Source organism: Plecotus auritus (genome assembly GCF_963455305.1).
Source record: "Plecotus auritus genome assembly, chromosome: 6".
NCBI lineage: Eukaryota > Metazoa > Chordata > Mammalia > Chiroptera > Vespertilionidae > Plecotus > Plecotus auritus.
In genome coordinates this window covers 168,684,998-168,698,077 of record NC_137773.1, presented here as the reverse complement: position 1 = coordinate 168,698,077, position 13,080 = coordinate 168,684,998, and the positions used below count along the sequence as shown (strand labels likewise).

The 13,080-nt window shown below is 52.4% G+C and overlaps 1 protein-coding gene across 1 annotated transcript; it reads left to right on the top strand.

Annotated features, from left to right (window-relative positions):
* Window positions 1-9,562: 9,562 nt before the first annotated feature.
* Window positions 9,563-11,964, top strand: CCR9 (C-C motif chemokine receptor 9; the record flags this gene model as incomplete). The annotated part of the gene is made up of 2 exons (XM_080674157.1): window positions 9,563-9,583; window positions 10,876-11,964. The coding sequence occupies 2 exons, from the start codon at window positions 9,563-9,565 to the stop codon at window positions 11,962-11,964; spliced, it is 1,110 nt and encodes a 369-aa protein (XP_080530283.1).
* Between the last annotated feature and the right edge of the window lie 1,116 nt (window positions 11,965-13,080).

The following is a 13,080-nucleotide window of genomic DNA, read 5'->3' as shown; positions in this document are numbered from 1 at the left end:
TTACCCTATGATTCAGCAAGCATGCTCCTTGGAATTCTCCCAACTGTGTTCAAAACATATGCCCCCACAAAAACCTGCTCATAGATGCTTACAGCAGCTTTATTCACAATCGCCCAAACTTGGAAGCAACCCAGATGTCCTTCAGTAGGTGAATGGATAAATAGAAAGTGGTCCGTCCAGACAATGGAATATTACTCAGTGATAAAAAGAAACGAGCTATCGTGTCATGAAAAGACGTGGCGGAACCTTAAATGCATATGACTAAGTGAAAGAAGCCAATCTGAAAAGGTTACATCAGGCGTCCTCAAACTACGGCCCGCGGGCCACATGCGGCCCACCGAGGACATTTATCCGGCCCGCCGGGTGCCGCTGCCTGTCCTGCTTAGCAGCCGACTCGTCCCAGGCCAGCAGTGTGCATAGGAATTTGTTCATAGTTTTTTTGTGTTTTTTAAACTATAGTCCGGCCCTCCAACGGTCTGAGGGACAGTGAACTGGCCCCTGTTTAAAAAGTTTGAGGACCCCAGCCAAAACCGGTTTGGCTCAGTGGATAGAGCGTCGGCCTGCGGACTGAAGGGTCCCGGGTTCGATTCCGGTCAAGGGCATGTACCTTGGTTGCGGGCACATCCCCAGTGGGAGGTGTGCAGGAGGCAGCTGATCGATGTTTCTCTCTCATCGATGTTTCTAGCTCTCTATCCCTCTCCCTTCCTCTCTGTAAAATATCAATAAAATATATTAAAAAAAAAAAAAGTTTGAGGACCCCTGGGCTACCTGCTGCATGATTCCAGCTGTAAGACATGCTGGAAAAGGCAAAATGACGGAGGTGGTAAAAAGATCAGTGGTTGCCAGGGGCTGGGGGAGAGGAGTGAAGAAGCAGAGGATTTCTAAGGCCGTGGGACTACTCTGTGTGATACTCTCAGGGTGGATACGTCATTCGACATTTGTCCAAACCCCAAGAACGTATAACACCAAGCGTGAGCCCTCGGGTAAAATGTGGACTCTGGGTGGCTATGATGTCAATGGAGGTTCATCGGCGGTAACAGATGAATCACTCTGGTGGGGATGCGTGAGTGTGGGAACTCTCTGCACCTTCTGCTCAAATTTGCTGTGAACCCAAAACTGCTTTAAAAAATGCAAAGCTTGTTTTTAGAAAAGCCATCAGCACATCTCATGGTCTGGTTGTCACCAGCGCTGCAAAAGTTACCTGCCGTCAGCGGGGTGCCCGCCCTCAGCCTGGGTGTCAGAGAGGGAGGGACATGGATGTTCCGACTCACACCCATGCCTCCCTAGAGTCAGAGAGGGAGCAGGGACAGTGGCCGGCAGACACGGGGTCTGGCTCCTGCGGGCCGAGCTCAGGGACACGCCCATCTGCCAGCTGCTCTGGCAGGTGGGCCTCACGCTGAGAGCCTGCTGTTTTCCTTGAAGTCTCCCACGCAGCAGCCCGTGAGCTGTTAGATGTGGAAGTCGGGTCAGGTCACTGTCTGTGTAAACCTCTTATGTTTACATAAACCTCACGCCTGGCATCAGATCAAAACGACAACCCTGGCTGCCCCCCAGCCCTCTCTGTCCCCAGCATATGTTCTTGACACCCCGGGGCATGGCCAGCTCTTCCTGCCACCGGTCCCCTCTGCTGGGAATAGTCTTCACCTTTATGGGAACTTCTCTTCCTCAGTGTCACCTCTTTAGTGAGCCCTCCCGAAGCCCCTCAGCCACACTGTCATCTGTCTGCTCTAATCCTGTCATTTAGTTTCATATGATCTGTCTTGTTTACTGCTTCATCCCTGTCTCGGAGATCAGAGCAGGCACAGGGTAGGAACTTGACATAGAGATGCTGAATGAAGGCCTCAGCTGAGCTCTTCCAGTGAGCGAGTGTGTCCAGGCAGAAGGGATGAGCTTTATCGTTAAGAGCTGAGACACATGAGATAAACCCTGCAACTGGTCTCACGTTTCACGTGCTGCAGGCACAGACCGCGGCGGAGGCAGGGAGGACGTTCATCTCCCTTATCAATAGCTCAGGTTCTGCAAGAGCTTGGAGGCGGCAAGATGAACACTTGACCTCCCTCTGAGCTCCAGATACGTCCACTCCAATCCCTGGACCACATCACATCCAATGCTAAGTGCGTCACTGTCGGCTCAAACCAACTTTTCCTCCCACGTCCCCTCTCTGTGAAGGCACCCAAGTCTCTCCGGAGCCTCCAAGTGACCTTGCGCTCCTGTGGGCCACGTGGCTGTGTCTCCCCGTCCCTTTCATTCCTGCTGCTGCAGGATGGGGACCATCCCTCATTCATTCATTCTCTCTCTCTCTGCCTCTGACAACTGCCTCCTATCCGGCCTCCCGACTTTCAATGGCTAATCCTGGCGACTAAATCTGGCAAAAGGGAAGGGAGGGCTCCCCTTCAAGCCCCTCTGCCCCTGGCGAGAGGAGAGTGGCCCCCAAGCGCCAGAGGCCCTCGGCTTGTATCACAGACTGAACCGTCCCAAGGCGCTGGCTTAGGGAGAGATATCAGCTGCTGAAAGGTGGTCAGTCTAGACCTGAACTGTCCACCATGGTGGCCACTAGCCATAGGTAGCTGTTTATATTTAAGTTTAAAACAATTTTAATTTAAAAAATTAAATATATTTTTATTGATTTCAGAGGGAAAGGGAGAGAGGGAGAGAGGGAGAGAGATCAATTGCAGAGAGAGAGAGAGAGAGAGAGAGAGATTGCTGCTAAGCTGCCACCATGGCCAAGCCCCCAGGGTCCCCAGCCTCATGGGGCCAGTGGGCAGAAGGAGAGTCCTTACAGATTTGTCCCTCGGACGTTTGCCACTGGGGCGCCTGGCCACTGCCCGCCTCAGACCCTCCCCAGCAGGCTCCTGTGAACCCCTTGCAGACACTCTGGACTCCCCAAGTTCAGAGAAGGCCTTAGTCAATGAAGAGTAGAACCCTCACATCACCCTCTTCCGAAGGCCCATGGTGCCTGTGGAACGTCACCCTCTCAGTGCTGTGTGGGAGCCTCAGAAGGAGGACAAGACCACGAGCCTGGTGTAAACGGGGAGGCCCTGGCAGGCAAACCGTGTTAGACGCTCAGAAGGCGGGCATGTCGGGGTGTGAGCCCCAGCGCGATCTTGGAGGGGATGCACTCCGGAACTCCCCTTCGAGGGGTGAGAATGCAGAGAGGAATGCCCATGGCAAAGGGGAACCTGCAACCTCTCAGACCCACCCAGCTCTGGATTCTACCTGCAACAAAAGAATGGGGCTTTCCCTCCGAGGAACGAACCTAAACCGACGACAGCTAACACGATCACATCAGTCCCAGGCTCCTCTGAGAAATGAGTGGGTCCTCTCTCCCGCTTCCCCGCAGCCTCATCCCTCCCCAGGCTCCTCTCTGCACCCGGGGGAGGGGACCTGGGAGTTCTAAGGGAGCTCTCCCAGGCCTGGAGGCTACCGGGACCCCAGGGTTCCCTATGGTGCATTTAATCCTTTTCTCCCCCACTGCCTGCCCCACTTCTCTTCCTCCCACCGTCTCACCCAGGCAGCAGGTGAGCAAGTAGTGGGATGCCCTTACCTGGGGAACAAACAGCCTGAGCCCCGAGAAGGGTGGAAAGCCCAGCCTCTTCCTGCACCTCGGTGCATGCCTGCCCAGCCCCCCGAAAGCCTTCCTGGCCCCGTCAGACAAGGGAGAAGCAGGTTCGCGGTTCTCTGCGCAAAGACAGCGAGAGAGGCAGCTCACAGCGCATTGTCGTCCCTCTGCTGCCCCTGCCGTCTCTGTCACAGTGGCCAGTGCAGAGGGAGACGTGAGAGGCTGCTTCTCAGCCATGCACCGTTTTAGATACGACGCTCAGTGAACGTGGGACGAGGGAAGGGAACTCAGGGCTCCGTCGAGGCGGCTGCATCAACCACTGCTTTCATTCTGACTGCTCACGTCTGCACCCTTCTGAGGGGCTGAGTGTTGGCCTTTCCTATGTAGAGAATCTGTCGAACTGCATCTCACCCTTTGTTTTTTTCTGTCCAGATTGATGGTGACTGAGGGGCCCCGTGTCTGGGAGGCCCGCTCTGCTGGAGGGCGCCCCTGGGTCCACAGGGCGGGGGGGGGGGGTGACCCTGACAAGGGGAACTGTCTTTATGGGACTGTGGTTGTGATTGTCCTCAGAGCAAGTATAAAAGCGTCTGCTGTAATCACAACAAGGGACCCACTTGGGGCTTTTCTCTGCGCCCAGAGGGGGTGCACTTGTGTTGTGATCCAAGGCCCGCCATAGACATGGCTGGGAAGACTCCCGCTGCGAGCCTCATTAAAAACATAACATTTTGGCCCGGTTGGCGTGGCTCAGTGGTTGAGCATCAACTTATGAACCAGGAGGTCACAGTTCAATTTCTGGTCAGGGCACATGCCCATGTTGCAGGCTCAATCCCCAATGTAGGCGGCAGCCGATCAATAATTCTCTCTCATCATTGATGTGTCTATCTCTCTTTCCCTCTCCCTTCCTCTCTGAAATCAATAAAAATGTATTTTTAAAAACACATTTTGTATGTTTAGGCTTTTTCCAAAATTTCATCTAAACACCCATAATTAATAAAATTAGACATATTATCAGTGTTAACGTCTCTGATGTATAGTGGTCATGTCCAAAGAAAATCTTACCCTATTTGACCCCAACTTTAAGGTGCTTGTGGTCCTCCAGCATTCCCTGGGTTCCTAGATATGCGTCACACGTTGGCTAACGTAGTGCCATTCGACAGAATGCCAGAGGGGACGGGCACGCTGTCCCTGGCTACGTGCGGCTACCTCACATTTGCCGTCTGGCTAGTGTGACTAAGGAACTAGTTACATTTGAATTAATTTTACATTAAAGAGGCACACGGGCTGCCAGTCACTGTATTGGATGGCACAGCTCGATGGGTTTAGGTCAAGGCCAAAGGGTCCCAAGGTGATGGACAGCTGGGCAACGATCCCCCAGGCCTGCTCAGACCTCAGCACCTGAAGAGACCTTACAGATGCACCTTCACCAGCTGACGGCCCGGCCCTCACTGGGACTCTCCACTTCCCTTTTCCTGTAAGCAGCCGCACCGTCCAGGAAAAAACGCTATTCTTGCATGATCAGCCTGTGCGTGCGTCTTCAGAGATGGTTTTAGCGTAGACCAGCTTCCCCTGGCTTTTCGTTTCTGGTTGCAAACCATCGGTGCTGCGAATTGCTGAAAGCTGCAGCTGGTGACACCCCACTCCCCACCCTCTGGGCCCACCCGACCAGTGACAGCACAGACAGGGGTGGCCTGGCTTCCTTTGTGCTGTTTCCACCGGGTGGCTGTCTGCTCAGAAGGCTTGCCTCTCGTCCAGGCAGACAGCAAGCCAGTCCCTCCCAGGCACAGCTGGCGGCCCCTTCTCCCCAAGCCTCTCGCGTGCTGCCCTTCAAGGTGAGTACCCCCCTACCTCCTCCTCCCCTCCCCAGGGCCACCTGTGCCCTCAGCTGTGTGCAGTCACCATAGCTTCTGAGGCCCAGGCTTTGGTGTATGTGCTCAGGGGTCATGAGTACCAGGCTTCCAGGGTGAGCAATGACCTGCCCCAGAGGTGATGGGTTGAATAGATTGTAGCCCATCCAGACAACGAAATACCCACTCAGATGGTGTAGCTCCGTGTTAAATTGGCATTAAAAGTGGCCCATGAGGGACTGTTCACTAGAAAGCAAAACAGAGCGTTGTGTGTGCAGGCAGATTTCCACACCATGAAGCGCGCACGTGTTACAGAGAATCATCTAACAGGCGGTGTCTGGGAAAGTTAACAGCGGCTAAACTCGATAAGAGGCGTTTGTGTTTTCATTTCCTTCATGCTGCGTGCTTGCTTTGGGGGGATTTTCCTGGTACAGTGTGAAAAGACTCTTTTATAATCAGAAATCAGCCAAGCTACTTTCTTTTAAATGACTCATCGATGAATACTGGTTTGCCTTTCAAACATACCCCTCTTGAGTTCTTCATCAGCTGCTGCTCCCCGCCACTGGCAGGGCAGGGGAACTGTGCTGAGTGCTGGCCTGGGGTGGGGTGCAGCCAGCAGTCCCCACGCCCATCTCCTCAGGATGGAACAAACCAGAGCTAAGGGAAGCCTCTTTCTACCAGGATCTGTCTGTCTACTCAGGAGCCCCACTCACAGGCTCCCACTGGGAGCCCCCGGGGGCCAGGTCAGTGCCTATGGGGACTGGCGGTGGCGGGGGGGCAGGGGGAGCTGACCCTGTAGCAAACTGGACAAAGATCACAGGAAGGGTCCACATTCCTGACTCATGCCAGTGTCTGATTTGCTGGGTTACTACTGTGAGCCACGAAGTCTATGGATGGGGGGCGTTACTGCGCCCACAGCTGCTCCCTGCTCACTTTCATGTTGGTTACTTGAGGACAGTAGAGAACAGAAAAAAAAAAAAATTGATTCCAGGCTAAGTTGTCTAAGAGGCCCGTTCCACTTTTGGAGACTCAGCAGCTCTCTCGCTTTCCTCTACCTCCAAGGTAGATGCGAGGGGCACACAACTCATGCTTTCTGGCTTTCATGCCTTTGTTGATATGTTTCTTTGCCCTGGAGCAATGTTCTCTCCCTTCATTGTATGCCTCCGTCATCTCCAGGCTTCAAGGTCCAGCAAAAACACCACCTCCTCAGTGAAGCCCTCCTGGATTTCTCCCAGCACTGGAGAACATGATTTCTTTCTCCTAATTCCCAAAAGCGTTTCATAGCATTCACCATTGTTGGTATTTGTGGCCATGACGTGTCACTTGAATGTGAGCTGTGAGGACACAGGTCATGTCTTATACACTGTTTAAGTTAAGCAAGTGTATCAGGCATCGAGGCACACTCGGCAAGTGAGCTGTGGGATGAAGACCGTCCCCTTGTTCTCACAGAGCTCTCTGCATTCTGCAAAGAGCATTCATGCACGGCGTTGCTCTTGACCTGCCCAACAAGCCCTTGGAAAGGGTTGGCTATTATCTCCCTTTTATAAATATATGTTTTTATTAATTCCAGAGAGGAAGGGAGAGGGAGAGATAGAGCGAGACACATCAATGATGAGAGAGAATCATTGATCGACTGCCTCCTGCATGCCCCCTCCCGGAGATCAAGCCTGTAGCCCGGGCATGTGCCCTGACCGGGAATCGAACCCTGACCTCCTGGTTCATAGGTCGATGCTCAACCACTGAGCCACACTGGCTGGGCTCACCTCCCTTTTATAGACGAGGAAACCCAGGCTCAGTGAGGATCTGTCACTCCTTGCCAGGGTCCACAGGCAGAAAGGGATGCCCAGGGGCAGAGGGGGTCTTTCACTTCCGGCCCATGTGCTTCCCCCGCCTCAGCTCACTGGGCTGCCAAACGCAGGCAGGCTTTCCAGTTTAGGCGGCAGAGCCCAGGACGGGGCCACTCTGAGCAGCAGGGACAGAGATACGGGGCATCACTGAGTCAGGCACCAGGCCGCTCCCAGCAGTCTCTGTACCTGTTGTCATATGTGGGGTTTCCCCTGTTTTTCCCTCCTTCTCAGGGGCAAGAGGAAAATGACAGCGTGCTCGGAGGCTTCGCAGTTTACGAACAAAATACTCAACAAGTATTCTAAGACAGAGGGGAATGGAGAGAAAGGCCGACGGGGGTGCCTTTAGGTCTGGGGAGGAAAATGGTTCGTTTTTGCTCTTTGGCTCTCTCCAAATTTTCCCTGAGCCAGAAACACCTTTGTCAGGGAAGAAAGACAACCCTTTATAAAAAGCCAGCGCAGGGGTTCAAAGACGCAGAGTAGCTCGGGGAACTGGATGGGAGACGTGCGCTCGGGTAGCGGCCCCGCCAGCTGGGCGGCTGAGTTCCTCCTTTGGACGAGCTTTGCAAGCAGGTCCACGGAGCGGAAGAGCAACAGGGCCTCTTTTTTTTTTTTTAAAGCAAAGCTGACAGGTTATTTTTATGATAGCTCTTCAAATTTCATGCACAAAGGAAAAAAAAAATGAGAGTCTCATTTTCCACTGGCCCTCATTGTTCAAGCTCCTTCCAGAAAACGTTTCAGTGGGAGTCATCTGTGAGGTGTGTAACCTTTTATGTAGGTTTGAAAAGATCACGCAACGTCGTCTTCTCCACCGGGCCCTTTCACCGAATCAGCTTGCTCCGCTCTTTGTACACAGTGAGGTCTACCTTATTCTATTTATTGGTTCCGGTGCTTTATTGGACAGATGCATCGGAATATGACCAATTTCTGGATAGTTAGGTTTTTTTCTAGTTTTTTTTCTTTTTTGTCCTGGGGGAAATGCTGGCACACGGCCCTGTGTGTGGCTCTGTGTTCTTTGAGATAATACCAGTAGGTGTGTTCCCAGCAGATGAGCTGCTGAGTCAGAGCCCTTGTGCTTTGTAATTTCGACAGAAACGGCTCAACCCTCCAAAAGATCACCTAAACTTACACTCCCCACAACCGCGCCGAGGCCTGTCCCGAAACTCTCACCAGCACCATTCTCAGCGATCCCTACGTGCAACCCGAAACCAGCGATAACCAACCATAACCAGGCCCAGCGACAATCAAAGGCTAATAGCCATTCTCCCGGCCGGTGTACCAGCATCCACCTCTCCTCTGTAGTAAGGGTTCATATTGTACTCATCCACCCACTACGCTTGAGGGACGTGGGGGCCGTTACAGATAAAGCTGCTTCGAACACTGGTACTTCAGTGTTTGTGTGGATACCGTCTTGCGTTTTTCTTAGGCAAACACTTACGAGTGGGATGGCTAAGCACACGGTGAGTGTAGGCATGTTTCATTTTTTTAAGAAACTGACAAGTGGTTTTCCAAAGTGGTTGTCTCACACGGTGTGCGCTGAAAACCACTGGGCTTTCGGAAAGGCAGGACGAGTCACGGTGCTGTGTTATAAAAAGGACACCAGCAGGTTAGGGTGCGATTGATGAAGGAGAAGGTGTGGCGCTGGACACCGGAGAGAGAGGACCCGCCCGCTCAGGCACAGGCCCTGCCCTGAGGGAGTCCGGCTGTGGATCCCTTGGTCCTGAAGCAGCAGCGGAGCCAGACATGAGGCCACTACCTTTTCTTTGGTAAACAAACCTAGGACTTCCTTTTCGGGCTGGAGTCAGGATCCAGGGAAAAAAGGGCCCGTTACCCTTCTCTGAGCTGGTAAACCAGCGTGCAGGCAGGTGCTGGGGCGCTGGGCCCCCCGGAAGAGGGACTCCAATGCTGGCAAATGCCATGTTCTTGCCACCTGGCTACCCAGAGGCCCTGTCCTGCGGTCGGCAGGCTGATAAAATGGGGAAGAGGGGGATTCAGGTAAACAGACTCCGGCGGAGAAGCTGAGTCAGGAGAAGCCGAGCTGATGGACAGGACGGCTGGAATGGGAAGGCCTGGCCCAGGGCTCTCGGAGGAAGGTTTCACTCACGTCTACGTGAACAACCAAGATGATTCTGGAATGTAGACTATTGCACTGACATCGCACAGCGTGCACCCCAGCCTTGCTTGCGATCTTTTTCATGAGAAAAACAGATTTAACGTTGAACCTCCATCTTTAGGTGTGTATCACTGCTCCTTGACAAGCCCTCTTCTTTATCTTTGCCCTCTCTTTCTAGAAGCGAGCTTGCCTCTGACGCACCATGACACACCTAGAGTTCACAGTGAGTACAGCTCCTGAAATGCACTCCTGTCTTGCCTTTTTTGGGGGTGTGGGAAAGAATCCTGGGTGGGGGAGGGACTTCTCTGGGAGGTTTCCCGGAGTAAGATCCCTACTGAGCAGCGCCCCATAGAGGCAGTCGATGCACAGTGCAGAGGGCTTTACAAATGTGGAGACCCAGAAGCCCTTTGGGGTATGTTGTGAAGACAGAGGAAAATGCAATTTTAGATTTTTGCTCCCTTCCACCCTCCCTCCCTTTCTCAAGGGCTCATGGCTCAGGGTTCTGATCACCAGCCCTTATCTTCACTTCCCCTAGCAGAGGTTCTGGACGGCTCTGGGCCAGGACCCCATCCAAACTATAAGGAGGGGTGTTATGTGAGCGTGCATACATGTGTCTGAACAGTGTGTGCAATATGTGTATATGTGTATGTTCATGTGAGCAAGAGGGTAGGCATGTTTGTGCATACGTGAGTGTGCGTGTGCAAATCTATGCATGAATTGTATGTGTCTGCATGTGTGTGTGCTTGTGAGGGCCTGCGTCATGGGAGTCTGCCCTGTACACTGCACAGGGCCCTGTACTTACAGGTGCCACGTGCGTGATTTAATGCTCTACTGTTTTTAAATTCTTAACAAATTTTGAAAAAGGGACCCTGAAAATGGCACATCCTGTCCCGGGGCTTGTGTATGTGCATGGGTATGAGTGTGTGAATGTGTGTGCATGCACATGCCTGTACATGTGTGCTCATATGTGTGGATACGGCTAGTGCTGCTGGAGCAGAGGACCCACAGCTCTCAGAAGACTCAGAGGGATCTGGACCCAGAAAAGTTGAAGAGCCTCCGAGGACCTTTTTGGGGAGGATAGAACAGAGAGGAGAAGAGGCAGTCAGCATCATTCACAGAGTGTGATAACAGGTTGTGGCCATCAGTGGTCCCGAGGGGCATTACCCCATCAGAGACCTGTCACGTGTCCTGCAATTGCTCACTCCTTGTGTGTGCCCTCCATGGGAAGGTGAGTTCCAGGAGAGCAGGAACCGTGTCAGACTTATCCACCTCTGTATCTTCAGCGCACACAGAGTATCTGACATACCACAGGTGCTCAAGAAACATTTGTTGACTAAATAAATCTGTTATGATCCAAGCAGATGTTCTCAGAATCCCTATTTTCCACATGTACATTTCTTTTGTCTTATCAAAGGCTTTTGGGCTTGGAAGGGTCAGGTGCTCCATGCCTCTGCCATCAGAGAGAGTCTCCAAAACAGTGTCCTTGACCTAATGCCGTCTGGCGTCTTCTTGCAGAGTCCTGTCCCTAATCTGTCTGATGACTTCAGCTATGACTCCACGTCTTCCATGGATGACTATGAGAACTTCAACTTGCTGGACTTCTACTGTAAGAAAAGCAACGTCAGGCAGTTTGCGAGCCACTTCCTCCCACCCTTGTACTGGCTGGTGTTCATCGTGGGCACCGTGGGCAACAGTCTGGTCATCCTCGTCTACTGGTACTGCACCAGGGTGAAGACCATGACTGACATGTTCCTGCTGAATCTGGCCATCGCTGACCTTCTCTTTCTGGCCACTCTTCCCTTCTGGGCCATCGCCGCTGCTGACCAGTGGAAATTCCAGACCTTCATGTGCAAAGCGGTCAACAGCATGTACAAGATGAACTTCTACAGCTGTGGGCTGCTGATCATGTGCATCAGCGTGGACAGGTATATCGCCATTGCCCAGGCCATGCGAGCGCAGACCTGGAGGCAGAAAAGGCTTCTGTACAGCAAAATGGTTTGCATTGTTGTCTGGGTAATGGCGGCTGCTCTCTGCATCCCAGAAATCCTGTACAGCCAACTCAAGAGGGATTCTAACATCACCATCTGCACCATGGTGTACCCTCGTGATGAGAGTACCAAGCCAAAGTCGGTCGTCTTGACCCTGAAGGTGATCCTGGGGTTCTTCCTTCCCTTTGTGGTCATGGCTTGCTGCTACACCATCATCATTCATACTCTGACCCAAGCCAAGAAGTCTTCCAAGCACAAGGCCCTGAAGGTGACCATCACCGTCCTTACTGTCTTTGTCTTATCTCAGTTCCCCTACAACTGCATCCTGTTGGTGCAGACCATCGATGCCTACGCCAGGTTCATCTCGAGCTGTGCCATTTCCATCAACCTTGACATCTGCTTCCAGGTCACTCAAACCATTGCCTTCTTCCACAGTTGCCTGAACCCAGTCCTCTATGTGTTTGTGGGTGAGAGATTCCGACAGGATCTTGTGAAGACTCTGAAGAACCTGGGCTGCATCAGCCATGCTCAGTGGGCCTCCTTTGCCAGAAGAGAGGGTAGCTTGAAGATTTCCTCGGTGCTGCTGGAGACAACCTCGGGGGCTCTCTCCTTCTGAGAGACCTTCTCGCAGGGGTAGATGGTCCCTTTGGAAGTGACAATAAATACAGATCCACTCCCCCACTGATGGGATCAGAGGGACACCACAGAAGAAAAAGGAAGTGAGAGAGAGACAACTCAGAAAGGAATAATTGGAACATTATTAGTTTGAGTCAGAATTCGCCAAGCCAGAGTTTTCAAAACTGCTTAGCCATCCCAGGAGACTCGCTGGACTTCAGAGAACTGATGGACAGCATGCAGACTACCCCGGCTCCCCCTGGCCTGAGCATTCACGCATCTGACCTCAGGAGGCATCTGAGATTCTCAGAGCGCCGCGAGTTTCCGTAGTTTCAGTTCTGCAGCCACCCCTTCCAAAGCAGACACAGAAGCATTGGACACTGCACGTAGTCCACAAAAGCACAAGATTTCACGGAAACTTCCATCTTTGGGGAGTTTCTACCCTGGTTTTGAGGCTGATGCCTATGCCAGGTCTTACAGAGTCTTAATCTAGAATCTTTCCAGACAACCTCAGATCCAGTCCCCCCGGGTCTCCTTGATCTGCTCTGGGCCAGAGAGGGTCCTTGTGCCTGTTTAGAAATGATCTGCAGGACTGGCCACTGAGCCCCTGGGCCACTGACCATCCCAGCAAGTCGTCTGGGTTCGGTTGGCTTCCATCCCATTTCTGTGTCCTGCCGGAGGCCCTGCAATTCCACACCTGCCTCAGGGCTGTTGTGGCGAGGAGTCGGCTTGCCCACTGGGGTTGTGGAAACGGTCTCCTCAGCCCGTGCGGGAGGACCAGCTCCAGGTCCCCTTGGGCTCGCTCGGCTGAGTGGCTTTTGTGAAGGTCCACTTGGCTCCCTATAAATGGGCTGGTCCATTGGCCCTCTTTTTGCTGAGGCTGCTGGGAGGATATCTGCCTCCATGCTTCTCCTTGCTTATAGAGCTAACATGTTTAAGCTTTCAACTTACACATTAGACTGGAAAAAAGTAATATAACAACTTTTTCTTTTTTTTTGCTTTGTGTCTTTCTTTTAGCTGTTTGGCAATTTGATCACATTTGAAAATATTTCATATATTAGAAAAATGCTTAAATTTAAAAAAAATTTACTTTTCAATTACAGTTGATATACAATAT